This window comes from Oncorhynchus keta, chromosome 4 (genome assembly GCF_023373465.1).
Source record: "Oncorhynchus keta strain PuntledgeMale-10-30-2019 chromosome 4, Oket_V2, whole genome shotgun sequence".
NCBI classification, from domain to species: Eukaryota; Metazoa; Chordata; class Actinopteri; order Salmoniformes; family Salmonidae; genus Oncorhynchus; species Oncorhynchus keta.
Window position 1 is genome coordinate 32,847,593 of NC_068424.1, and position 25,800 is coordinate 32,873,392.

Below are 25,800 nucleotides of genomic sequence, written 5' to 3' on the forward strand. Positions count from 1 at the left end.
ATAGGGTACCATTCAGGACTAAGCCTCCATGTGGTGTAGGAGTGACGAGGCAAAACCAAGGCCTTACAACCACGTAGTTATAGGGCCCACCTCTGCATGAGGAGATCGACAGTAACTATTTAAATTCGGTCTTATGTTGTAAGTGAAAACATGTGCAGCGTGCATTTCAATAAACACAACTAGGTTAGCGTATGATGATGGCAAGGTTTTTAATGCTGATCTAGTTCCGTACACGTGCCATAACATCAACAGTGTAATAACATTAATTACAAAATGTATATCTGCCTAATATGTTTTTTGATTGTTTTTACATAGGGAAACATTCATTTATTTACAAATGTTCATTTTAATGGTTTTATGCCTATACATGGACTACATCATAAGCATCCTCCAGGATTGGTTAAAGTCTTGAGTTTGGCATTTCCCACAATCCAACATTCTTTACCACTTCCTGCAATGTCAGGGTTTTGATATGTTACTATAATAACCATAAATAACGTCATAATTTGACTGACATTTGAATTGATTATAATAAAAAGGTGAAATAAAAATATAAAGAGCATCACAATTTGTATTAAATTACCTTAAAACCTAATGGGCAAAAAGGTACATAACCATTGTTACCTTCTCAATATTCTCTCTAAAATACATTGTTACTAAAAATAAAAAATATCATACAGCTGAGTTACTTTGTCACATGAGTTCCATCAATCAAATTGGACTTTCCTCTAAACTTCAATCATGAACATGTTTCTCATATATGTGGAGAGCAGGAATTTTGTCCTTGTTTGGTAACAGTTACCCAATTTCACAAAACGCTAGCTATGTCAAACCAGTTTCAATATAGCTTAATAACACCCAGACACCTTGAAAGATTATAACCGAGACCGTGAGTTCAAGATTGTCTCACCCATACGAGTAGCTGACTTCATATGAAGAAAATGCAAACTGATTGGAGTTGCAGAGAAGACGTAGCAACTGTCTTTTGACGAAGGAATCAATCATGAGACTTTGATCTGAACCGTTAAACTGCAGACCTGTAATGTTCAGGTGTACGTCCCCAATGGCACCCTATTCCATATAAAGTAGTGCACTGTGTAGGGAATAGGTTGCCATTTGGGACGCACCCCCTGTTGACTGGATATGTTTACCGTATGAGACGAAGCCTTTTCATGGGTTACACACACACACACACACACACACACACCCCACCCCCCACACACACACATACAATGTATTTTTCTTCCCCTGAGGCTGATTTGTGCTCGACTATCACGTCATAAATTAAGGCTGATTACCGAAACAGAATAAAAGGTGTCTTTCATTTCATAGAGCGAAAAAGAGAATCATAATAATCAATAAACACAGCATATGGGCCTTATCAGTGCATAATAATAATATTAATAATAAACAGTAATCATCTGTTTCTGAGGATTAATACAGAAATAGTGGATATAAAACACCATTCAACTTAAAACCCTATATTATTTTCATATTACTTTCAAATGGTTGAAGGTCAGCTTGGATGCTGAGACAGTACATAGATGTAAGAAGAAAATAATTCCCACTGTCCCTTTTTTGATAGAATAACAAAATACCTTGTCATATACAACAACGGAAACACTACATTAAGGCATCCTTCATAAAGGGTGTCTTAAAGTAAAGGAACATCAGTATTAGGCGATTTTTTTTTTCTTAGGGACAAATGATATTCTCAGCACAATATGATAAACAGAGTCAAATAAGTGAAAAACTACAAGAATGAAATGACAACATATCAATTAGCTCGTGTCAGCATGCGTATAATGTAGCAATATGTTCTTCAGTTAATGTCTTTGTACAGGCATATATCGCTCTGTTGAAAATGATAGGCAGGGCCTGTTTAGGAAAGCACTAACAGTATGTGGCTTCTGCTACGTTAGTCACGGGCCTGCCTCCCAAATGGTACCCTGTTCCCTACATAGTGCATTACTTTTGACCAGAGCCCTATGAGCCCTGGTCAAAAGTAGTGAATTATATAGGCAAAAGGGTGCCGTTTGGGACACATACTGTACATAGTGAAAAGAAAGGCCCGTTTGGACCTTGAAAAATAGGAAGCACTTCAGAAACACTTTAACACACATATCCTCCCATACACACATACACCTGCTCTCGCAAACATGCTCTCACACACACACACACCACTTTTGTTTCTGGCAGACCCTGATTTCGTAGCACTGACCTCTCTCTGAGAGCTTGTCATGAGCCCACCTATCTCCATACCTGACTGCCAGACAGGTATTGGTGCTGTTGGCCCCCAGAATCCTACCACATCTGGGGGTAGACAGATTGACGTGACCCTGTGACCTATAACCCATAAAAGGTCAGACATAGAGTGCAGCAGAATCAAGCCACTGTTCCTCCAACTGGACAGACTGAATTTGGAGAAACACGAAGAATAGTGTAATTGTCCGACACATACCGGCTTTCTTGTTTTCAGTTATTTTTTGGGGTTACTCTACAAAGACCTGTATTGATTATTGGTAAGTACTATCAATCACTACGCTACTCCTTTTACCCAAATCCCATTTTATAAAAGGTTTGGATTTTACAATTCAACGACATTTTTGCACATTGATATTATTGTCTAGATCAAACACCTTCCGACTGTGTTGATCCAGCTACTGTCTCTCGGCTTTGCAGTTTTACATGCAATAACAAAACAAGGATTGATAAAAGTAAGTGGCTCCAATAGAACATCTAGGTGTTCATAGGTGTCGCATCAAAACCAATCATTGTTTCTTCGGCAAAAAATGTTTTTTTTTTGTGTGTGTGATTTTAATGCCAAGAGACATAGTTCTGCTGTTGCCTGCATTTCAATAATAAGAGGCGAATCCTAAGTTATACTTAAGTGACATTTGTACTTAATCTCCCATTGACGTCAACGCATGACTGAGTCAACTCACATCGAATTGACTCCTAAATGAATTTAAAACTGACAGTTGCAATGGTCGCTGCAACATAGATGTCTTGATGCCTTGTACTGTGTCTCCAGAAGGTCTTAGATATGTCTCAGGTGTTCTCTCCTAACTACTCAAACGGGTTTAGGTCAATTACCTCTCGAGAACAGGTGTGTGTGTGTGTGTGTGTGTGAGTGCGTGTGCTTGCACATGTGTGTATGTGTGTGTTATAAATCCTGTGACAGTAGCATACAACAGGGGAGTAGAGACTGGGTTTCTCTATTGTCTGCTGTCATTGTGTTGTGAGTCACAATAACAGCCTCCCCCAGGGTCACCAGAGGAGAGAGGCTGGCCTGAATTCCAAATGGCACCCTGTTTTCTATGTGGTGCACTACTTTTGACTAGGTAATTCACAAACGTAGTGGACTATTTAAGGAATAGGGTGTCATGTGGGACACAAGCCACGGTCTCAGGCTGTCTGACACCCAACAGGATTAGCTAGTATGCCTTGACAGCGCTCGGTCTATACCCACTAGTACACTTCCCCTCCCTCCCTAACCGCCCTTCTGTTCCAAGGAATCAGAACAATTATACATTATGCATCAATACCGTGGTACTGGTATACCTGTTTGGGTGACAACAGGCCTTTTGGTTGGTGGAACATCGGTAAGAAGAGTTGCCATCACAAGAAGAAACATCTTTGGGAGTAAGGAGTGGGGGGAGCTACATGAAAAGCTGAAAGTTCAAGGAGAGGTTCAAATGGAGAGAAGAGGAAAAGTTAATAAATATACAATATTCTCACTCCACCGGCTGCTGTGACCGTTTTTGTGAAAGTCGATAAATGTGATTATATTACAAGCACCCTACCCTCGCCATTCAGTGCAGATGAGTGTCTTGACAGTGTCACTCGGTGTGTGTGTGTACCTTTGAAGGTGTGTCAGTTTGTGTGTGTGTGTGTGTGTGTGTGTGTGTGTGTGTGTGTGTGTGTGTGTGTGTGTGTGTGTGTGTGTGTGTGTGTGTGTGTGTGTGTGTGTCTTTGTCTGTGTGTGTCTCATAATCTGGTCTGGGCCTCTGGGATGTAGATCTCGATACTGTCTGCTGCTCTCTCGGTGACCGAGCTCTGTCGGACCGAGAGCGCCCGCTTGGCGGCCAGCAGGCGTTTGCGAGCCTCCAGCCGCTGTCTCTCGGAGCTCTCCAGAGAACGGTCCCTGGCCAGGGGAGGGTGGCCCTTGTGGGGCTTCTTTGGCACTGGAGGGGCAAACCTTCTCTCCTGGATGGACGGGGGAGGACAAACAACTACAGTTACAGGCCATCCTCTGTGCCTCTGGCAGTAGGGGCAATGTCAGCCATTTTGTGTGGGGTTAGAGAGTGCATGACATCAGCATTTTGTTGGAGTTTGCATGGTGTGAGAGCATGCAAAAGGGTTCACGTGAGTGAGGTTATGGTTGATGGTTGTGGTGGCCATTTTGTGAGAGTGCACGGCTGTAGGTAGGCGGCCATGTGCGTAGGGTAAGAGCGGCCAGCGAGGTCAGCTAGGCCCCAAGGTGCATGGCAGGTAGACTGACTTCTCAAAACCCAGCTCACTGTCAACAACAAAACAATCAAAAATACAACACATAGGCAGTCACGTCAGGCAGGCTATCGCACAACATCACAACAATAAAATGACATGCATTACAACACTCTCATGCTACATTGGAACCAAAATCTATAGTAGCTTTGGACATTAAAAAGCTTGGAACATATTTGAATAACAGTGAAAGTATAAGCATGCAGGGCAAATTTTGTTCTTCATTCTATTGCATTACTTCCAGGCTTTAAAGGGATAGTTCACCCAATTTACAAAAGTGCATTCGGAAGGGATTCAGACCCCTTCCCTTTTTCCAAATTCTGTTACATTACAGCCTTATTCTAAAACGGGTTAAATGCAAAAAATCCTCATAGATCTACACACAATACCCCATAATGATGAAGCGAAAACAGGTTTTTCTAAATATTTTCTAATTTATTACAAATTATAACAGAAATAACTTATTTACATAAGTATTCAGACCCATGTTTGGTCAATTCTGATTGGATATGATTTGGAAAGGCACACACTTGTCTACAGCAGAGTTTCGTAAAGTATGGGTCTGTTAAAGTGCGGACCTGTTAATGATGGGTCGCGACCTAAATGTATAATTATTTCATTAATTACTGGAATTGATTTGGCCAAGTGCAACTGGGCTCTCTGCTTAGCAGCGGTCTCTGCTCAGTTTGACAGCTGCTCGAGTGCGAGAGGTAGAGGGAGATGCCCATGTGCTTCGCGGTTTACCAGATCTTTTTTTCTGCAGTTTCCTTGAAGATCATTCCGCGACCCACACGTTGCAGCGCTGTGGTTCAAGCCACTGACTTGTTGTTCCCACTCGCCATCACTCACCGCTGTCATGAAATGGACTCATGCTAGCCACAAGTTCTGACTGAGCTCAATCGTCATGAAACGCAGATACAGTGATGAATTTGTGTCTCTTTCATACAAACTTTGAGAAATAACAAGGAGCGCCAACAATGTGTTTTGTGTGGGGAAGTGCGTAGTAATAAGTCTCTCAAAACGAAACAAATTAATAAAGTGGAAAAGTAAGTCAACTAACAAGGCATTGTTGTCATTTTATAAACAGGCGATGATAAGCAGAAATAGGGGAGTACTATCTCTCATAGTAGTAGATGTGAGTTTATCTTTCAAACAATCCCCTGGCCTTGTAACGTTACACAGCTAGTAGCTAACGTTAGCCAAATCAAGCTAACTAGCTACTGAAAGTGCAACCCTAAGAAACAGTACAGATGAAGATGAAACATTCAGGCCTAATGTACATCTTACTGTAGAAATGATTGTTGAAAACAAGTCTAGGTTGGAACTGTTGCTGTTACAAGTAATACTTTTTATTCTGAACTGGAATAAACTGATTGAAGCAAGATGCTTTTTGAGGCAAACTCTCACACAGTTCTGGGTTGCTCATCTGCAGCAGGAAGCAGACTACTGCCTGACTGAGAAAGCAGTAGAGGTTCTGATCCAGTTTGGCACCACATACCTATGCAAGTCAGGGTTCTCAAGTACAGAAACAGTCTCAATGCTGAGCTTCACCTCAGTGTTGCACTGTTAAAAACTAATCCCAGAATAGACATGCTTGTTGAAAACTTCAACCAGCCACACACCTCTCATTGGGACTGTGTGTGTGTGTGTGTGTGTTTTCTACATCTGTGTGATGTGATCAATCAGTTTATTCCAGTTCAGAATATATTTTAAAAAAAATGCTTTTTAACAGCAGCAGTTCCAACCTAGACTTTCTATCAACAATAATTTATACAGTAAGCTTAGGTTTGAACGATCAAAAAGCCTGTGTTTGTGTGTGTGTGTGTTCTGTTATACATCTGTGTGATGTGATCAATCTGTTAATTCCAGTTCATAATTAAATTATTTATTGTTTTTTTAACTGCAACAGTTCCAACCTAGACAGGTATGTAAGAGTGTTTTAATTGGGGAAAAATAAACATGAAAATATTTATGGGTATTTCATTGTTATTTGTTTTTGTCTATATTGCTTTTTTTTAGGCATAAGGGCAATGAAATGTACAGATAATTATGTATAGTTGCATATTTTCCTTAGCTTGGGTCCCAGGAAAACACAGAATTTCTCATTTGGGTCCCAGGCTGAAAAAGTTTAAGAACCCCTGGTCTACAGTACCAGTCAAAAGTTTGGACACACCTATTCTATTCAAGGGTTTTTCTTTATTTGAACTATTATCTATATTATAGAACACTTGTGAAGACATCAAAACTATGAAATAACCAAAAAAGTGTGAAACAAATCAAAATATATTTTATATTTAAGATTCTTCATGAGGTTACCACCTGGAATAGATTTCAATTAACAGGTGTGCCTTATTAAAAGTTAATATATGTCAATTATTATTGTGACAAGGCAGGGGTGGTATACAGAAGATAGCCCTATTTGGTAAAATATCAAGTTCCTACTTTGGCAAGAACAGCTCAAATTAGCAAAGAGAAACAACAGTCCATCATTACTTTAGAACATGAAGGTTAGTCAATTTTGAAAAATTCATGAACTTTGAAAGTTCCATCAAGTGCAGTCACAAAAACCATCAAGCACTATGATGAAACTGGCTCTGATGAGGACCGCCATAGGAAAGGAAGACCCAGAGTTACCTCCGCTGCAGAGGATAAGTTCATTAGAGTTACCAGCCGCAGAAATTTCAGCCCAAATAAATGCTTCACAGAGATCAAGTAACAGACATATCTCAACATACACTGTTCAGAGGAGTCTGCGTGAATCAGGCCTTCATGGTCAAATTGTTGCAAAGTAACCACCACTAAAGGGCACCAATAAGAAGAACAGATTTGTTTGGGCCAAGAAACACGAGCAATGGACATTAAACAGGTGGAAATCTGTCCTTTGGTCTGTTGAGTCCAAATTTGAGATTTTTGGTTCCGACTGCCATGTCTTTGTGAGATGCAGGGTAGGTGAATGGATGACCTCCACATGTGTGGTTCCCACCGTGAAGCATGGAGGAGGAGTTGTGATGGTGTGGGGGTGCTTCGCTGGTGACACTGTCTGTGATTTATTTAGAATTCAAGGCACACTTAGCCAGCATGGCTACCACAGCATTCTGCAGCGATACGCCATCCCATCTGGTTTGCGCTTAGTGGGACTATCATGTGTTTTTCAACAGAACAATTACCCAACACACCTCCAGGCTGTGTAAAGGCTATTTGACCAAGAACGAGAGTGATGGAGGACTGCATCAGATGACCTGGCCTCCACAATCAACCTGACCTCAACCCAATTGAGATGGTTTGGGATGAGTTGGACCGCAGAGTGAAGGAAAAGCAGCCAACAAGTGTTCAGCATATGTGGGAACTCCTTCAAGACTGTTGGAAAAGCATTCCAGGTGAAGCTGGTTGAGCAAATGCCAATAGTGTGCAAAGCTGTCATCAAGGCAAAGGGTGGCTACTTTGAAGAATCTAAAATATATTTTGATTCATTTAACACTTTTTTTGGTTACTACATGATTCCAAATGTGTTATTTCATAGTTGTGATGTCTTCACTATTATTCTAAAATGTAAAAAATAGTACAAATAATGAGTATAGGGTCTGAATACTTGTAAATGTCATATTTCAGTAAATAAAATGCAAATAAATGAGCAAACATTTCTAAAAAACATTTTTTTTCTTTGTCATTATGGGGTATTCTGTGTAGATAGATTAGGAAAAAATTATTTAATCCATTTTAGAATAAGGCTGTAACGTAACAAAATGTGAAAAAAGTCAAGGGGTCTGAATACTTTACGAATGCACTGTACTGGTGGACAGAAATGCAAAAAAGTTAGCATTTGGAGACAGTGGCCAGATAAACAAAACCAATGCATGGATTACTCTCACACGTTGCTTATAGATTGCTTACAGTATAACCAATATGCCATTTAGTAATTTGGGTGAACTATCCCTTTAAGGTTGATCTGGTCTATAGGGTCCACTACATTGAGTGATACCTTTAACTCTGGGGGGTCCAGGGGTTTCCAGTTGTTGGCTTTGAGTTGGTGGAGCTCATCAAATTTCAGGCTGATGTTCTCGATGGACAGCTGCAGCATGTCCCAGAAGCCTGCTAGGTCCTGGGAACTGGGCCTCGGGTGGGAATTGGGGTTCTGATACACACAGAGAGTTTCAGTATAGATTTTAGAGTTTGGAGACTGAGGTTCTTGCCTGTACATGGCACGACATAATTCTATGGCAGCCATGTTGGCTCCTCATATTCGGGCCGTTCTAGAATTGTGGTGTCATTTTGCGTCCCTCGCCTTTGTAACCATGAAAAACACTCAAATGAATTACAGTCACACAACATGTTTCGCTATCTATTGGACTGTTTATCAATGATAAACATAATGCAAGTAAGTCATTTATACTGAAAAACTTTGTTTATGCATTGTTTAAAGTACTTAGGGTAAGCAAATTGGCTTGTCCCAGGAGTGTGTAGAGGAGTATAGTGACATGTTTTGGGGATGTAGAATATAAATGGAGGGAACTAACATTGTGAGGAAAATGATTAATCACAAATGTGATTTTCCCATGTTGCGTTTATATTTCCACACTATGAGGTTGGAATGATACTATGAAATAGTGAAAATGATGATAAAGCCCTTTTAGTGCCTGTTTTAGTTGGATGGCGTTTTGGAGGTAAATAGACCAATAAAAAAAGAAGAGGTCCAAAAATCTCTGCCAATTACAGCTACCCAGCTAGCACATTTGGTTCCTTGAAATGTGTTATTTTTTTACAATGGTTGTGGGAACAAAGCCATACTGTTAGTTTCCTGACTGGGGAAACTGAAAATGTTTTGACGTTTTTATTTGTCTGTTCTGTGAACATACCTTTTTAGGTTGCAGGGAGGTTCTGAGAACGTTTAACTCTGCTTCCTTGAAAGTTTCCCTGGGAGGTTTTATTAACGCTCTTAGAACTGAAATGATAGGTTATTTGGATGTTTTAGAATAACCTCCTTAAAACCTTCACTGAATGTTTCAATAATACTTTTAATAACACAGATAACCCAAAATAAGCTAACTTTTTTGAAGTCCAAACACAGATAGGACTCATGGAAATTAATTTCCTTAGTTAATGAATCCTGTAAACACACACTTTTTTATTTTATTGTGTCGTGGCGTCAGTGAGATTTGAACTTATGATCTTTGGTTCTCTATACATTGAATTAGTCTACTGCAGCACCAGGATGGGAAAGCGAAAGGGAGATACCTAGTCAGTTGTTCAACTGAATGCATTCAACTGAAATGTGTCTTCCGCATTTAACCCAACCCCTCTGAATCAGAGAGGTGCGGGGGGTGGCTGCCTTAATCGAGCTAGCATTCCATGTTTTTTTTTTACGCATGCAAAGCTATTTATTTTAGTCTATTCAAACAGACCGCATTTTAAAAGGAAACTCATTAAGATCAGGTGTGGCCAATTAGTGGGCACGGCCGACACACCTGAACACCACTGGCGTACCACACACCCCCGCAAAAAGAATAATACCTGTAAATGATTGATGACCTTAGATATGAGCATTTGTGGCATCCATTTTCACAGAATCCTATAATTTTTACGTTTACTTCCAAAATATCATTGGTGTTACTACTCCTACTTGTGGCACAATTTTATCATAATGATACAAATTATTTACAGTAATTAAGCTACCATATTAGTTGACTTAGAAAGGGGAAGATGCACCCAGATCCATATAAATAAATACAAATCAATAATTATTTTCCAAAATGCTATGCCCAAATGCCATTGCAATTCAAGAACGACCCATTTACCAAAAGCACTTCATGGAATTTTCAGATTTTTCAACAATGCTATGTAACTGAATGTAGAGAATAAATGGAATGCTCAAAGGCTCTGACATGGCATCCATTCTAAAAGTTGTCTGAACTCTCTGAACATATGGCTTTGCACAGGACTGTGTTGGACTTGGAACCATTCCAATTTTCCTATCAGTATGTCATCAGCATTCAAGTCTGGGACTATTTCACCTTGTCCCTTCACACTTCAAAGTTATTATGCTTTGAGTGGTGAGTGGTGATAGACTAGACTACTATCCAGCTAGAATTTGCATGCATAGCAGTGTTTGGCCTGACACAGTGTCAATTATAAGCTTGTATAGATCATCACATTATGTGACAGTTGGCTCTGATGGGCCTGCTGACACAGTAGACTAACTCTGCAGTGTGTGTGGGTGTGTGTGTGTGTGTGTGTGTGTGGGTGTGTTACATACCTGATTATCCTTACACAGCTCCCGAAACTGCTGGAACTTCTGAGACATAAGCAGCTGGGCACTCCCTATTGCACTGCGGATCTTCCCCAGTACTGCAGAAACACACACACACAGACTTTGCCTTTGATGAGTGCAAGGCTATAAATATGTGGAGAGAGGGAACTGGGAACCTAAACTGTGAATTCTGATGAGAAGGGGAATGTTTATCCTGCACACCAAATAAACATACCTCCTAACATGACATTGAGTTGGGGATGTAGAAAACCAGCCTCCTGTCTCAATACGCAACCTCAAATTAGGGGGAAAATACACTGCAGAATCACTAGTCAAGGGCTGCCCAGCAGACAGTCGCGCTCACCTACTGTAACCATGTGTTCTCTCCATCGGAAATAATGCAATAGCAGTAAAGGAAGAAATAAGTTATGTCACTAGGGACAAATCTAAGGAGTAGTATTCAAGCCGAATAAAGTCTACCACATTGTGCCCATGTGTCCCAAATGACACCCTAATCCCTATTTAGTGCATTACTTTTGACCAGAGCCCAGTGGGGCCTATATTGGAAATAGGATGCCATTTGGAATGCGGAGAGTGTCAGTGTGGCACTGATAGTGTGGAGCTATGGAGCTGGCAGCAGGCTTGAGGAGCTTATTAAGTAAGTTTGAGCATGAAAACCCCCATTGAGCATTGCTGTGAGAGGTCATTATACTGTTTATCTACAGGACAGATGTATGGCCGGACCCGTCCAGCAGCTAGCTCCCTATTGATGACTATGTCTGCAGAGGAGATAGCAGGCAACAAGCAGGCATTGTGGCTCGCTGCTATGAATGCCATGGCAGTGTCTCTCAAATGGCACAATAGTTCCTATGTAGTGCACTACTTTTGACCAGAGCCCTATCTGGAGCCCTATCTAGGGTGCCATTTTGGGACTCAGACAATTTCCCTCTGTCTATTTGACACAGGGAAGGATGGGGAAAAACAGAGACACAAAGAGAGGGAAAACAACTTATATGGCCTTCAGGTCAACATCACCCAAAAACATGAAGAGAGAGAGAGAAGTGATTCTACTGACTCACTACCCCTAATGCGCCGCTTTTGCTCCCGTTCGCACATATTCAGCTCCATATCCATGGGTTGATGTTGTTTATGTACGTGCACGTGTGTTGTCCCACTCACTCTCCTCTGGCAGCTCGTTCTCCATCTCGTCCTGCTCCATCTGCCGGCACCAGCCCTCCATGCGCTCCATCTCGGCTTGAAGAAGCTTCAGGAACCACCTCCCGTCCCTGGAACACATCAACCCCCGTCCCCCCACCACCACCTCCATGGGGTCTTCCACCTGGTCCATCCAGGGGTCTGGCGGGGGCAGGATGGATGGGTCCAAACCCACCTCGCCGTACTCCTCCACGGTCAGGGCGTGGTAGTGGTTGCCCGAGCCCTGGATGGAGACGGTAGAGGTGGCGGCGTCCCGGGAGTACTGGCGGGGCATGGTGGCCGAGTGGCGTATCACCATCTCTGGGGCGTCGACGGGACAGTAGTCAGGGTCGTCTAGGTCGGCTTGGACCGCCGTGGTCACACTGTTGGACCTGGTCATCCTGCGGTAACTGGAAAGAGAACCACAGATTAGAGATCAGAGTTAGTGGATGTGGGGTTAATAGAAGACATGCGGGCTTAGTATATCAACACAGATCCCAGATCAGATCGGACAGGTGTGGGGTGTTTGGGAGTGGTGTCATGGGGGCGTTTGGTCACCTGGCTGATTCAGAAGCGATGGAGCGTGGCCTCATCAGTCACCGTGCCCTGCTGTAGGGCTAAGTCTTAGAGATAACATACACCCACCCTCAGGGCCCTGCTGTACAGCTTGGGGTGCAGCTTTGATTTAGCCTGAGAGGCTTTGTGCCCCTGTAAGACTCCTCTTGCCAAGTCTCTCAGAGCAAAGTGCCAACACACAGCCAAAGTCACACACTTGCACACAGATAACATCTTTTCAAAATACACAGATGGGCACGCACGCGCGCGCACACACACACATACACACACACACGCACACACACACACACACACACGCACGCACACACAGCTAGAGAGAAGTGCCAACTAAATGTACAATTAGTGGACAGCCAGCAACCAGAGGACACCAGCAGACTACAACAGGATACAAGATAAACAGATAAATGACAGAAAATCATTCACATGCTCTCTCTCACACGCCATTTTTTACTACAGTTTACTATAAAATACTACAATACTTACTATAGAATTCTGTAGTAAACTGTTGTATACTGTAGAATACTATACTACACCCTGTTGTATCCCTCGATCATGTGTACTACTTAGTATAGAATGTTGTAGATTACTGTATTAAATAATAACTTTTCAAAATATGCACATGGCACGCACACGCGGCTTGCCAGAGGAGCGGAGTGTTAGAGAGAGAGGTACCAACTGAATGCACAATGAGTGGACAGACAGCAGCCAAGGACACCAGCAGACTACAACAGGATGCAAGATAAACACTAACACTAAACACTGTAGGGCAGTCAAATTCCACGTGTAGTAGGCCTGATTACTGGTCTGCACATGCTCTGGGTACACGGCTAGGGATGCCGTCTGGGCCGGCAGCCTTGCGAGGGTTAACCCGCTTAAATGTCTTACTCACGTCGGCCGTGGAGAAGGAGAGCCTATAGTCCTTTGTGGCGGGCCGTGTCGGTGGCACTGTGTTATCCTCAAAGCAAAAGCGGGCGAAGAAGGTGTTTAGTAAGTACGGAAGCACAAGACGTCGGTGTCCGCGACGTGGCTGGTTTTCACTTTGCAGTCCGTGATTGTCTGTAGACCTTGTCACATTCATATTGTGTCTTAGCCGTTGAATTGCGACTCCACTTTGTCTCTGTACTGACGTTTTGCCTGTTTGATTGACTGCTGGTATTCGGACATGTTCCCAGTCACCTTGCCATGGTTAAATGCGGTGGTTCGTGCTTTAAGTCTTGCACGAATGCTGCCATCTATCCACAGTGTCTGGTTTGGGTAGGTTTTAATAGTCACAGCAGGTACCGTATCTCCTATACACTTCCTGATAAACTCAGTCACCATATTCGTGTATTCGTCAATGTTATTCTCAGAGGCTACCCGGAACATATCCCAGTCTGCATGATTAAAACAATCTTGAAGCATGGATTCCGTTTGCTCAGACCAGCTTGAATAGACCTTAGCACGGGTACTTCCTGTTTGAGTTTCTGCCTACAGTACCGTGCAAAAGTATTCACCCCCTTGGCATTTTTCCTATTTTGTTTCATTACTGCTGTTTTAAAATGATTTTTAATTAGATTTCAAGTAATGGAAATAGTCCAAATTGGTGAAGTGAAATGAACAAAATAACTTTTTTTGTGGGGCCTCCCGTGTGGCGCAGTGGTTAAGGGCACTGTACTGCAGCACCAGCTGTGCCACCAGAGACCCTATGTTCGCGCCCAGGCTCTGTCGTAACCGTCCGGCGACCAGGAGGTCCGTGGGGTGCGACGCACAATTGGCCTAGCGTCGTCCGGGTTAGGGAGGGGTTGGCCGGTAGGGATATCCTTGTCTCATCGCGCACCAGCGACTCCTGTGGCGGGCCAGGTGCAGTGCGCGCTAACCAAGGTTGCCAGGTGCACTGTGTTTCCTCCGACACATTGGTGCGGCTGGCTTCCGGGTTGGATGCGCGCTGTGTTAAGAAGCAGTGCGGCTTGGTTGGGTTGTGTATCGGAGGACGCATGACTTTCAACCTTCGTCTCTCCCGAGCCCGTACGGGAGTTGTAGCGATGAGACAAGATAGTAGCTACTAAACAATTGGATACCACTAAATTGGGGAGAAAACGGGTCAAATAAATTTTTAAAACACAAAAAAACAGAAAAGTGGTATTTGAAAATGTTTTGCATCCTCAAAGTGGAAGGCATGTTATTTGAATCAAATGATACACACCCCCCCCCCCAAAAAGGCAACATCATAGGAAAAATGCCAAGTGGCTGAATACTTTCGCAAGCCACTGTATAGGAAGGGCGGAGAAAAATGGAGTTGTGATCAGATTTGCCGAAGGGAGGGCGGGGCAGGTCCTTGTAGGCATTTCAAAAAGTTGAGTAGCAGTGGTCCAATGTTTTACCAGCACGAGTACTACAGTCGACGAGCTGGTAGAACTTTGGTAGTGTTTTCCTCAAATTTGCTGTTAAAATCCACAGCTACAATAAATGCAGCCTCAGAATATGTGGTTTCCAATTTGCATAAAATCCATTATAGTAGCGAGTAATATACTCTGAAGCGGTGGACGGTGTGCAAGCCTCCTGAGTTGGACTAGAAGTCCACTCCGAATACCTCTTCTCCGCCGGCGGTGTTTTGGAGCAGGCTCTGGAATAAGTATCCAATTTGGGAAAGTTGTATTCCTGGTCATAATGCTGGTGAGTTACCGCCGCTGTGATATCCCAAAGTTATTTCTGGCTGTATGTAATAACACCAACAAAACAAATCTGGGCTAGTAATGTAAGAAATAACACACCAAAAACAAAAATTCTGCAAAGTTTTTTAGGAGCCAGAAGCAGAGCTGCCATATCCGTCGGCACCATCTTCATCTTCATTAGCTTGTCAAATTGTGAATGAGAGACTGATGAACTATGTACAGGCTGCACAAAAAAAACTAAACAAAGCAACTTTTTTCAAATCATCATTAGTCGCATCATGCAGCCTTACAAAAGTATTAAAAATCTAAACTTTTGTAGAACAGCTAAAGTTACATGAATAACTCTAAATGAAGCATATAGGACTACCTATGTCACGCCCTGGCCATAGAGAGGCTTTTATTCTCTATTTTGGTTAGGCCAGGGTGTGACTAGGGTGGGCATTCTAGTTCCTTTATTTCTATGTTTTCTATTTCTTTGTGTTTGGCCGGGTGTGGTTCTCAATCAGAGGCAGCTGTCTATCGTTGTCTCTGATTGAGAATCATACTTAGGTAGCCTTTTTCCCACCTGAGTTTGTGGGTAGTTGTTTTCTGTATAATTTCAGGTACCTTACAGAACTGCTTGTTTCTCACCTTGTTATTTTTGTTCTAGTGTTCAGATTTGAATAAATATCATGAACACGTACCACGCTGCGCTTTGGTCCACTCCTTCTTCATCAGACGAGCGTTACAACCTATTTCTTTGTTAACCGCATGTGCACACCTCAAATCGCTTGGAGAAATATCCTTTCTATTTTATTCAGCTTTGTTCAATTGTATTCTTCATACTATAAAATAATGCCACGGAATTCTAAGCAAACCTTGTCTATTAAATGAACAAGTGTAGCCCACAGCCATATGGCATAGCCAGATCAGGACCTAACATAAGGACAACTCAGAGTATGCTATTCTGTTCTTCTGAAATAGATGACATTTTCTTCATATCATGTCTCGTTAAACCTGTCTAAAATAAATAATGGATTTATTGTGAAGGTCTAGGTTATATTTCATGGATTTATTAGATTTCTTCTTAATGTAGATGTTCCAAAGGTCTGCATCAGTGGCTTGTAGGCTGTCTGTGGAGCCAGGAGATGCTTAATATGTTTATGTTCATTTCTGTCAATTACAGTGAGACCGGCAATTATTTACTTGACAATCACCAGTTGACAAAATGTTGTGACCGCAACAGCCCTGCTGACATGAATGACAGGAAATCATTCTCTCGCTCCCTCTCTCTCTCTCTCTGACATGACCTGCTCACAGGGTGATACACACACACAGACCCTGAAGTCAGCCCATCCATCAGCCTCACCCCATCTCTGGCCAGTCCCTCCTCCTCCACTTCACCCATTTATCTATACCTCCTCTGCTCCATTAATCTCCCTTCTTTCATGAACAGAGAGCAAGAGGGGGAGAGGAGTAGGAGAGAACAAACACACTCACAGTGGAGGGCTACCAGCGCCTGTGTGTGTGTGTGTGTGTGCTCGCAGCTGTTAAAGAGTAACTGTGCTCTGATCAGGTGTGTAGTCATAATGATCTCAGGCTGCTTTATAGCAGCTCCCTCCTAGCAACTTCCTGTCTGTGTCAGGGCAGAGAGGGGCAAGGCCAAACACAAGCGCGGGAGAGAGAGGAGGGGGGGTGGAGTAGGGAATGAGATGAGGGAGTGACAGGGACAGAGAAAAAAGAGAGTAGGGAAGAGGGAGAGAAGGAAGCGGGAGAGAGAGCGAGAGGGGTGGAGGAAGGAAAGAGGGAGGAAGGGAGAGTGAGAGAGAGGGTGGCAGTAGGGAGAGAAGACAAAAGCAACACAGGTTATTTTTACAGTGCAGTCAGGTGGAGTCCTTCACAGGGCCTTGTAAATTACTTCAGGGTTAAGGGCGGCCTGCTCTGCTCTGTTGTATTCTACTCTGCTCTGCTCTGTTCCGCTCCGTTGTGCTCGGTTCTGCTCTGCGCTACTCTGTTCTGCTCGCCAACTGGGGGAAAAGCTGCTCCATGACTGGATGACTGTCAGTCTGGATTGTGGCTACAGTGGAACTTGTATATTGTATTGTATTCTTCTCTTAGCTCCTAGTTTGTTCCGGGCTAAATCTGGATAAGCCCAATCCCAGTTTTGTGTCAAAACGTAAAATGCTTAGCACTAAGAACTGAAACGCATCAGTAGGAGGGATCGCTAGGAGTCCCAGGCATATTAATGGATCCTGCATGTCATGTGTGTATCCCAAATGGCACCTTTTATAGTGCACTACTTTTGACCAGAGCCTTTGAACAGAGATCTATGGGTCCTGGTCAAAATTGTGCACTATGTAGGGAATAGGGTTCCATTAGAGTCGCAGTCCATTTCTCTGTCCCTTTGTCCTCTTTGACAGGACCATAAAGCAGTAGAAGGTCTGACTGGCTCTGACTTTTCAAGGTGGTCAAAGTGGGTTGAGGACAATATGATTTGAAAACTAGGACCACTATTGACTGCAAAGCCAGCTGTGGAAAAAAAAATCCAACCTTCACCTACCCCATTTCCTGCCATGAGTTGACCATACGGAATTTTTTAATTTGACCTTTAATTAACTAGGCAAGTCAGTTAAGAACAAATTCTTATTTTCAATGACGGCCTAGGAACAGTGGGTTAACTGCCTGTTCAGGGGCAGAACAACAGATTTGTACCTTGTCAGTTTGGGGATTTGAACTTGCAACCTTTCGGTTACTAATCCAACACTCTAATCACTAGGCTACCCTGCCGCCCCTGTGGGGTCATGACATAAGTCGGAACATCTCTGTTGAGTAGTTGCTGTTTGAATGAGGATTTGAAGTTAGATTGAAATGGGTAGTGCTGTATTCTGCTGTGTTAAGTACTTCAGTCATTAATATTTTAAAGTATTACTTATTAACCTGTTGAGTGTAGAGGGCAGTATTTTGAATTTTGGATGAAAAATGTACCAAAATGAAACTGCCTATTTCTCAGGCCCAGAATCTAGAATATGCATATAGTTGTCAGATTAGGATAGAAAACACTCTAAAGGTTCCACAACTGTCAAAATATTGTCTGTGAGTATAACAGAACTGATATTGCAGGCAAAAACCTGAGGAAAATCCAACAAGGAAGTGCCTAAGAGATACTAATCTCCCTGTTCCATGGCATGCCTTCCCACCATTTAAAGGGATATCAACCAGATTCCTCTCCCTATGGCTTCCACATGGTGTGAAGTCTTTAGACATAGTTTCAGGCTTTTATTCTGAAAAATGAGCGAGAAGGATCACATTATGTCAATGGATGGCTGGGTGCCAGCAGAGTTTTGCATGCGCAACAGCTTGGAGCAGACATTTTCTCTCTCTCTCCTATTGAAAAAGCTACGGTCCGGTTGAAATATTATCGATTATTTATTGTAAAAACAACCTGAGGACTGATTATAAAAAACGTTTGACATGTTTCTACGAACTTTACGGATACTATTTGGAATTTTCGTCTTCCCCGTCGTGACCGCTCGAGCCTGTGGATTTCTGTACAAAATGTGCCAACCAAATGGAGGTTTTTGGATATAAAAATAATCTTTATCGAACAAAAGGAACATTTAGTGTGTAACTGGGAGTCTCGTGAGTGCAAACATCTGAAGATCATCAAAGGTGAGTGATTCATTTTATTGCTTTTCTGAATTTCGTGACCAATCTACTTTGCTGCTAGCTGTTTGTAATGTTTTATCTGCTGAGAGAGATGTCCTAACAAACTCTTGGATTGCTTTTCATTTTTTTTATTTTACCTTTATTGAACTAGGCAAGTCAGTTAAGAACAAATTCTTATTTTCAATGACGGCCTAGGAACACTGGGTTAGCTGCCTGTTCAGGGGCAGAACAACAGATTTGTACCTTGTCAGCTCGGGAATTTGAACTTGCAACCTTTCGGTTACTAGTCCAACGCCCTAACCACTAGGCTACCCTGGATAGCTTTTGCTCTAAAGCTTTTTTGAAATCTGACACGCCAGGTGGATTAACAACAAGCTAAGCTGTGTTTTGCTATATTGCACTTGTGATTTCATGAAAATGAAATATTTTTTGTAATTTAATTTGAATTTGGCGCTCTGCAATTCAGCGGATGTTGATGAAAATGATCCCGCTAACTGGATGGGTGCGCCAAGAAGTTAAGGAGTTTTTAGAGGTATCTGTACTTTACTATTTATATTTTTGACAACTTGTATTTTTACTCCACTACATTCTTAAAAGAAAATAATGTACAGACCCCATTTTATTACGTTACACTCTTATTCAGTGATGGAAAACGTACCCAATTGTCATACTTGAGAAAAACTAAAGATACTTTCAAAGAAAATGACTCAAGTAAAAGTCACCCAGTGAAATACTACTTGAGTAAAAATCTAGAAGAATTTGGTTTTAAATGTACTTAAGTATAAAAAGTAAAAGTATAAATCATTTCTAATTCCTTATATGAAGCAAACGAGACGGTACCATTTTCTTTTCATTTTACAATTCACGGATAGTCAGGGGCACACTCCGAAAGCATTTAAAAACAAAGCATGTGTGTTTTGTGAGTCCGCCAGATCAGAGGCAGTAGGGATGACAAGGGATGTTCTCTTGATAAGTGTGTGCATTCACAATTTTCTTGTCCTGCTAAGCATTCAAAATGTAACAAGTACTTTCGGGTGTCAGGGAAATGTATGGAGTAAAATGTACATTATTTTATTTAGGAATGTAGTGAAGTAAAAGTAAAATTTGTCAAACATATACATGGTAAAGTAAAGAATAGACACCCCAAAAAACAACTAGGGACGTGGTCCCGTGGTGGGAACATCAATCAGCGGAAATGTTCAAGAGCGCCACCTATAGAGGTTGATAAAACTCAAACTTTCATTAAAATGGACATACAATGTACTGAATTAAAGCTACACTCGTTGTGAATCTATCCACCAAGTCAGATTTGTAACATGCTTTTAGGCGAAAGCATGAGAAGCTATTATCTGATACCATGCACCCTCAAAATACTGCAACGTCACCTAACGACAGATTTTGCATTAGCCGGCGCAAACCAAAACGCAGAAATAAAATATAAAACATTCATTACCTTTGACGAGCTTCTTTCTTGGCACTCCTAGATGTCCCATAAACATCATTTAGGGTCTTTTTTTTTCGATTAAATCGGTCCATATATAGCCTAGATATCGATCTAAGAATACTGTGTGAACAACGGAAAAAAATTGCTTTTTCTAACGTAACGTCATTTTTTTTTATTTAAAAAGTTGACGATAAACTTTCACAAAACACTTCGAAATACTTTTGTAATGCAACTTTAGGTATTAGTACACGTTAATAAGCGATAAAATTCATCAGGAGGCGATGTAAATTCTATAGATGTCCGTCTCGAAAAAATGTATTGGAGAGAGCTCGACCAAAACATCCGGTCGGAGACCGGAGGAAATCGGTTCCCTTGATTCGGTTTGACCAAGAATCAAAGCTGAATCAAATGACAAGACTCTAGACATCGTGTGGAAGCTGTAGGCACTGCAACCTCAGCCTAATTTAATTCGGTTCACTTTGAACAATTCCTTGAAGTCGCGCATGGATATTTATTTCCATTTTCAGTGATCAGATTTTCATGCACTTTTCGATGAAACGCACGTTCTGTTATAGTCACAGCCGTGATTTAACCAGTTTTAGAAACGTCTGAGTGTTTTCTATCCACACATACTAATCATATGCATATACTATATTCCTGGCATGAATAGCAGGGCGCTGAAATGTTGCGCGATTTTTAACAAAAATGATTATTATTTACTTAAGTATTCAGACCCTTTAATCAGTACTTTGTTGAAGCACCTTTGGCAGCATTTACAGCCTCGAGTCTTCTTGGGTATGACACTACAAGCTTGGCACACCTGTATTTGGGGAGTTTCTCACATTCATCTCTGCAGAGCATTGCCTCACAGCTATTTTTAAGTCTCTCCAGAGATCGGGTTCAAGTCCAGGCTCTGGCTGGGCCACAAAGACATTCAAAGACTTGTCCCGAAGCAAATCCTGCGTTGTCTTGGCTGTGTGCTTAAGGTTGTTGTCCTGTTAGATGGTGAACCTTCGCCCCAGTCTATGTTCTGAGCGCTCTGGAGCAGGTTTTCATCAAGGATCTCTCTGTATGTTGCTCCGTTAATCTTTCCTTTGATCCTGACTATCTCCCAGTCCCTGCCACTGAAAAATATCCCCACAGCATGATGCTGCCACCACCTTGCTTCACCGTTGAGATTGTGCCAGGTTTTCTCCAGACGTGACGTTTGGCATTCAGGAAAAAGAGTTCAACCTTGGTTTCATCAGACCAGAGAATGTTGTTTCTCATGGACTAAGAGTCTTTTAGGTGCCTTTTGGCAAACTCCAAGTTGGCTGTTGGCACTCTGTCAGAGTGACCATTGGGTTCTTGGTCACCTCCCTGACCAAAGTCCTTCTCCCTCTATTGCTCAGTTTGGCCCGGCGGCCAGTTCTAGGAAAAGTTTTGGTGGTTCCAAAATTCTTTCATTTAAGAATGATGGAGGCCACTGTGTTCTTTGGGACCTTCAATGCTGCAGAATTTATTGTATCCTTCCCCAGATCTGTGCCTCGACACAATACTGTCTCTGAGCTCTATGGACAATTCCTTCAACCTCAATGCTTGGTTGTTGATCTGACATGCACTGTCCACTGTGGGACCTTATATAGACAGGTGTGTGCCTTTCCAAATCATGTACAATCAATTTAATTCACCACAGGTCAACTCCAATCAAGTTGTAGAAACATCTCAAGGATGATCAATGGAAACAGGATGCACCTGAGCTCAATTTCGAGTCTCATAGCAAAGGGTCTGAATACTTATGTAAATAAGGTATTTCTGTTTTTTATTCATAATAAATTTGCTAACATTTCTAAAAAAAACTGTTTTTGCTTTGTCATCATGGGGTACTGCATGTAGATTGATGAGGAAAACAAAATATTGAATCAATTTTATAATAAGGTTATGTGGACAAAGGGAAGGGGTCTGAATACTTTCTGAATGCACTGTACTTTCTACTCCATGCATTTTCCCTGACACCAAAAAGTACTCGATACATTTTGAATACTTAGCAGGCCAGGAAAATTGTCCAATGCACACAATTATCAAGAGAACATCCTGGTCATCCCTACTGTCTCTGACCTGGCAAACTTACTAAAAACACATGTTTCATTTGTAAATGATGTCTGAATGTTGGAGTGGGAGGGGGGGGGGCTACCCCACCATAAAAATAAGAACATTGTGTCATCTAGTTTGCTAGAAAGGAATCTGAAAACATTTATACATTTATCTTTGATAATTAGGTATATTTTAACAATTACATATACTGCTAATACTTACACATACTTAAAAACAAATGTAGACTTTTACTCAAGTCGTATTTTACTGGGTGACATTTACTTGAGTCATTTTGTCTGAGTTGTCTGAGCAGACAGCTGACAGATGTCTTGGAAAGGCAGCCAGGTTGTTTGTAGTGTTCCTCTCTTTTACTGCTCTCCTCCACTCCCTCTCAGTTTGGCAGGCTTAAGCCCAGTTCAAACACTGAGGTGAGGTTATGACCCCCCCCCACACACACACACACACACACTCACACCTTTTCTGTGAGTGGGGTAGGGCCACAGAAGAGATGCACTCTCACCGTCTGGGAATCTAGTGTATAGGGGCACTCTGCCCAGACCCTGACCTCCCAGAACGGACCTGCTGCGACACACACAGACACAGACACACAAATTCAAACATGCACTAAGGGAAGGCACATGTGTGACATTAAACCCCAGAGCCACTTGACTAGTGGAAGTGTCTACAGGAGTTAATGTTTTCCTTGGCTGCTTGGAGATGTGCCTCCTTTTCAATGCTTGGCTAGTCAGCTGAGGAAAGCTCTTTGAGGAAAAACTTCTGATTACTTTGTCCCAATTGGCACCCTATTCTTTATGTTGTGCACTACTTTTGACCAGGGCAAATACGCCCAGTCATAGGTCTCTGGTCAAATGCAGTGTACTATAGGTAATAGGTTGCCGTTTGGTATACAGTCCAGATTTCTGCATCTGACTCTGAAACTGCAGTCCTGTGCATGACCTTGGTAGGTTGAGACTGGGCTCTTTGATTCCTAAACATGTTCTGTGTACAGTATGAAATTAGATTACTGCATCTAGTGCAGTCTCTAAATTGGTCATCTCCCCTCAGCTCTGACTAACAGAGGGGTTACTGTGCTAAGTGGATGGGAGTTACGCAGGCAGACACACTGACACATAACCGCCTGCTGTGTGACATATTTTAACACAACTCCAGGAACCAGGAACGTTCCCTGACTTCCTGCCTATGCAAATGTTCCTTGTATAAGTCAGTCAGGGGCCAGGGCAGTTGTCCAATGAGGTGGTCAATTGACATGCTATAGGGGCTTTAGTATAAGGGTTTAGGGAGAGATAGGAGACCTATAGGAACTGTTACATGTAGGGCAGGAAAAGGAGGAGTTGGGGTTTTACACGACCATTAACTGAAAAGAACAGGACACTGACAGAACCCCCCTCGCAAAGTGGCCTGGCCACATCACAAATGCTGCTGCAACAGATGGCTGTCAACTAACTGCCCCCACTCTCTTCCTATCCCCTCCCTCCAACACATCCTCCACTTCCCCAGCTGTCACTGCATGCATGGGCCCCCTAGTCAAGGGGATCTGATGCCCAAACTCCTCCGAGCTGGGGGCAGCTGTTGTGTAGTGAGGTGTGGGGTGGGATGGTGGACCCGACAGCCTATAGTCACTAGGCCCAACCCGAAGGTACACATTTATACACATACAGCTCTCAGGCATGAGGGGGAGTGTCAAAAAGAGGTGCCAACTGAATGCACAATGAGTGGACAGTCAGCTAGCAGAGACACCAGCAGACTGCAACAGGATACAAGATAAACACTACCATGAATGGCAGAAAATCATTCACACGCTCCCGCTCTCTCTTTCTCTCTCGCTTCTCACCATCTCTCCTCTTCCACCTGGATGCCTACTGACTGGAACTTGGAGTGCTCCTCTGTCCCCCCAACCTCCTCTGGTCCATCCACCTGCAACCGTACACAGATGTTTTGTTGTTGTTGTTGTATTTTTATATAGACTTTATTTTTTACAAAATTTATTTATATAAACTTTATTTTTTTTCAACTTTATTTTTTTATAATCTCTCCTGGACAGACTGTGTAAACATAAAATGGTAGAATCAGACCAAATTACACAAGATTTTAGTTCGGGTTTTAACCGAGATAAGTCAATTAAGAACAGACCACAGGTCAGTGTGTGGTCAGCATGTAGTCATTGTTTGGTCAATACGGTCATAGGCATGTCTGTGTCTGTTCTCTGACCTGTATCCCTATGGAGAGGCACTTCCGGAGGGTGTCTCTCTTGCTGTTGGTGGAGGCAATGTTGGTGGCGGTGATGGTGCTGTTGGTGACATGCTGGCTGGCTGGGCCGTGGACCTGGGCATTAGCTGCCTCGATGGCTGCCGTCAGGGCCTTTATAACAATAATAATAATAATAAAATAAACAATCAAATATGTTTAAAATATATTTATCTTTTTATTGATTTGACAAAAACACAAATTGACACTGATAAAATCACAAATGTCAAAAACAGATTATTGACATACCGTTAAGTTTTATAATATTTTCAGAATACACAATATACTTTGTTATATGATATACCTTCATACTGTCGATGCTCTCTCTGGAGTTGGACAGGCCGGGCTGGGAGGTGCTGATGTGGGTCCGGGGGCCTGACCCCCCGTCCATGTAGGTGTCCTGGGCCGACTCGGTGCTGCTCTGGGCCGTGATGGAGATAAAGGGCTTGGGCGGGGTTGTGCGCGGCGGTACCGGCGGAGGCATCTTCTTGTACGTGGTGATGCATGATGACACTGCAGAGGGGGACAGAGAGAACTACAAAATTATGGAGAAAATATATTGATGACACTGCAGCAGGGAAATGAGAAAAAGTGGTTAAAAATCTACAGAGGAAACTACAAAATTATGAAAACCAAAAAATATCAGTGCAGAGGGAATGTGGAGTAAAATTATTAGAAAAAAACGACACAAAAAGTCAGAGAACAAACATATATAAAAAATATTTAAAAAATTCCTACCTTTTTTTGTTTTTGCAAGTACATTTTTGCAAGTACGTACAGTACAGTAGTAACCTCATCCCCAGGCTATTGCACACAGCACATTTAAGCCTGTGATATAAACTATTCAAAGTTGGCCTTTATTTTTTATTACCTTTATTTAACTAGGCAAGTCAGTTAAGAACACATTCTTATTTATTATGATGGCCTACCCCGGCCAAACCCGGATGACACTGGGCCAATTGTGCGCCGCCCTATGGGACTCCCAATCATGGCCGGTTGTGATGCAGCCTGGATTTGAACCAGGTACTGAAGTGATGCCTCTTGCACTGAGATGCGAGGCGTTGAGGAGGATTAGGGGGAAGGTGTTGTGGGAGATGATTGGTTGGTAGATTAAGCCGATTAAGCCAATGCCTATGCACCCGGAATTTCTCCCGGTCGTTTTGTATTAGCTAAGGAAGTTAAGGAAGGCCATGTTTGGG

General features: G+C 42.4%; 1 protein-coding gene across 8 annotated transcripts in view; it reads right to left on the minus strand.

Annotated features, from left to right (window-relative positions):
- Positions 1–190: 190 nt before the first annotated feature.
- The window catches only part of dlgap1b (discs, large (Drosophila) homolog-associated protein 1b), a 273,834-nt gene continuing 248,224 nt past the window's right edge, over positions 191–25,800 (minus strand). For 7 of the 8 annotated variants that reach the window (XM_052506344.1, XM_052506334.1, XM_052506318.1 and 4 more), the window contains 7 exons: positions 24,906–25,114; positions 24,566–24,715; positions 24,189–24,271; positions 11,933–12,357; positions 10,760–10,851; positions 8,489–8,641; positions 191–4,209 (listed from right to left, as the gene is read on the minus strand). In XM_052506344.1, coding sequence (XP_052362304.1) covers positions 3,991–4,209; positions 8,489–8,641; positions 10,760–10,851; positions 11,933–12,357; positions 24,189–24,271; positions 24,566–24,715; positions 24,906–25,114 — 1,331 coding nt within the window. In that variant the 3' untranslated portion in view covers positions 191–3,990. Of the gene's footprint in view, positions 4,523–8,488; positions 8,642–10,759; positions 10,852–11,932; positions 12,358–24,188; positions 24,272–24,565; positions 24,716–24,905; positions 25,115–25,800 lie in introns of all 8 variants that reach the window. The other variant, XM_052506350.1, reaches the window with a different exon arrangement.